At 35.4% G+C, this 2,614-nt stretch overlaps 1 protein-coding gene across 6 annotated transcripts in view; it reads right to left on the bottom strand.

Annotated features, from left to right (window-relative positions):
- Positions 1-2,030, bottom strand: part of per (period circadian regulator) — a 32,526-nt gene extending 30,496 nt beyond the window's left edge. For 2 of the 6 annotated variants that reach the window (XM_018447017.1, XM_018447016.1), the window contains exon 1: positions 1,646-2,029. In XM_018447017.1, the coding sequence (XP_018302519.1) occupies positions 1,646-1,722 (77 nt within the window). In that variant the 5' untranslated portion in view covers positions 1,723-2,029. Of the gene's footprint in view, positions 1-1,645 lie in introns of all 6 variants that reach the window. The other 4 variants (XM_018447012.1, XM_018447013.1, XM_018447015.1 and 1 more) reach the window with 3 other exon arrangements.
- Between the last annotated feature and the right edge of the window lie 584 nt (positions 2,031-2,614).

The raw sequence follows: 2,614 nt of genomic DNA, 5'->3' as shown, positions 1-2,614 counted from the left end.
TTATTAATATATTATATATATTATTATATTTTTCATAATTGTGTAAAAATCTTTTTAAGCAATTGCAGTCTTACAAATTTCAATTTCCGAAACCGTCACTTTAAAAAAACATTCATACAACATACGTATGTTCATAAGAATGAAAATGAAGCAAAATCGACAGAACAGAGATAAAAACTCATATAAGTATAAAACGAAATGAAACATGGATAAAATGCAATTGAGCAAAATGATGGATGAGAAACAATGTACTTTTCGAACGATGGATACCTTTAGAAGCGATTATGTCTGACGCATGTAATCTCATGAATGAACGATACAAAAGGCGTCTCACGGTCGTCAAAGCGATCGACATAAAAATTCCTGCGTGACGGTCATGTTTTAAATTTATTACTCATCGCTTCGTGATACTGATCTCACACAATATCGATCGCAAAAGCGAGAGTCACGCTTGTATCCAGTGCACTTTGAAATACACGCCGATTGTAATACAAGCCGGAAGAAGATTCCATCGCATGTGGATTCTTAGTACTTTAATATAAATTTGCGCGCATATCAAAACATAAGTTCCCTGATAGACATTTAAATTTAAATTACAAAAAATATTGCTAACTTTGTGCACATATACATACATACTAAAGGTTTTATTACGAATTATTTTGAAAATCAGAAGATATTTACGGAAAGAACAGTTTTGCTGAAATATCTAAAATTTTAATTAGATAAAACTGAAAATAATTTTGTTGGATCAAAACAATTATTTAATTTAAAATCAAAATTTAAATACTAATCGGATTATCGAAATTAAAAAACAATAATATAATATACAGACAATGAGAGCGTTAATACAGCGCGGGAATTGGTGCGCAATATTTATATAATAGTCAAATAATATTCACATAATGTATTAAAATTGTATAATGACTGTCGATACAAACTTATTTGGACATTTCGGTTTTCTTCAAACCATCTTCAGCAAATTCGTAGATCATTATCATAGATGTCTTGACAAAATAGTTGAAAAATGTTAAAATTATGTTCTATGTGAGACCGAGGATGAGGATCTCCCTACTGTCTGGTTGGGAATTGCCCAATTTTTGTCTCTTCGCTGTTTAGCCAAGTGACTAACCTCCTTCTCCATAGATCACAACTCAGTTATTCAGAGCGTAGTAAGTCAAATTATAAAAAGTTACGATTACAAGACGTAAAAATTTCCTCGTTATTAAATTAAGTATAAAATGTTATTTAATTTAAATTAATTTATTGTGAACAAGTTTTATAATTATGTAGAACGCTTAAACTAATTGCTAGAATTTAAAATCTTTGTGCAACATCGCTCTCATATTGCTTGAGATTCCTACAAAATAACTTTGATGGTCAACAAAATTATTTTCAGATCTGTTTCGATCGATAAAATTTAAGACGCTGATGATTTGAAGAAAAAAATAAAATATGAATATAATAAATTAATTGTTGTGAGCGAAACTTTGATATTTTATTCCGTTTGGAAAAACCATTTTTTATCCATAAATCAAAGGAAAGTGATATCATTGCTGTTTTCACATAGTCTAAGACAGTCTCGCCAGTCAAAAATATAATGACCAAAAATCTTAGCGAGCGCGAAAAAAATGCATATCGCACTCACCTGCGTTGCGACTGGCTGTTGCTGCAGGTGTTGGAGTACCCCGAATCCTTGGTATTGTCCACGGATACTTCCTCCATTCTGCGCTGCTCGAAATACGAAATTTTCTCTCGATAAAAAGAAACGCGCTTCAAAACTGCCCCTCACCATGCACACGCACTCGCGACGAGTTCACGATTCATCTTGTCCTTCACCCTTGCGGATCTGATCGTGGATCTGACAGGAAGGATGAAGACGAAGAGGAGGAGGATGGCGTTCGCGTGGAGACTGTTTTGCTTCCAGAGGTGCGCGACGACGGGCGGGTTTGACACTCGCCGGTTTCCACGCGCGGACTGACTCGCCGACACCGGCTCTCTCGGCCTAGACTCGATCCTCGTCGCGATAAGTCGGCCGCACGTTCTGAGACACGTGAGCGCGACCCACGTCCCGCAGCAGCAACCTATATCAGAGGAAGTTCCAGCTAGTCAGCCGCTTCCCCTCGCTTCGTCGTTCACGCTACCGTAATCGGCGATCAACGCGATCGAAATAGAGCCGCACGTTGCGTCGATGATATCGTAATGCCTTCGCTTTGATCCTCTGCACCTTCGAGTGATGGAAGGATCGTCCGGATGCAATTCTCAGATCGGTAATTTCATAGTTTGTTTTTATTTCAAAATCATCCTGCAATCTGGATCTTTTTTGGCACGAAATTTAACTCTCCTTTTATCCTTAATTTTGTTACAATTTCAATTTTTATTAAATAAAGCTTTTAACATTTTAATTAAAAAATCATTTAGTAAATAATGTAATATTGAAAAATAATCCTGAATTTTTTCCAGATACTTTTATTCAAAATTTCAGATAAAATTAAAGAATTTTTTAATGCAACTTTGAAGTAAATTGGAATACAAGTAACGCAAACAGACTATAATTATAAATTAGTAGACGAAAGGGATTCTACGAAACTGTGGCTGCGTTCGGAATTGACGCTCA

This window comes from Mycetomoellerius zeteki, unplaced genomic scaffold (genome assembly GCF_001594055.1).
Source record: "Mycetomoellerius zeteki isolate Tzet28-1 unplaced genomic scaffold, Tzet1.0 scaffold197, whole genome shotgun sequence".
Taxonomy (NCBI): Eukaryota; Metazoa; Arthropoda; class Insecta; order Hymenoptera; family Formicidae; genus Mycetomoellerius; species Mycetomoellerius zeteki.
This window is presented reverse-complemented; position numbering and strand designations above follow the sequence as displayed.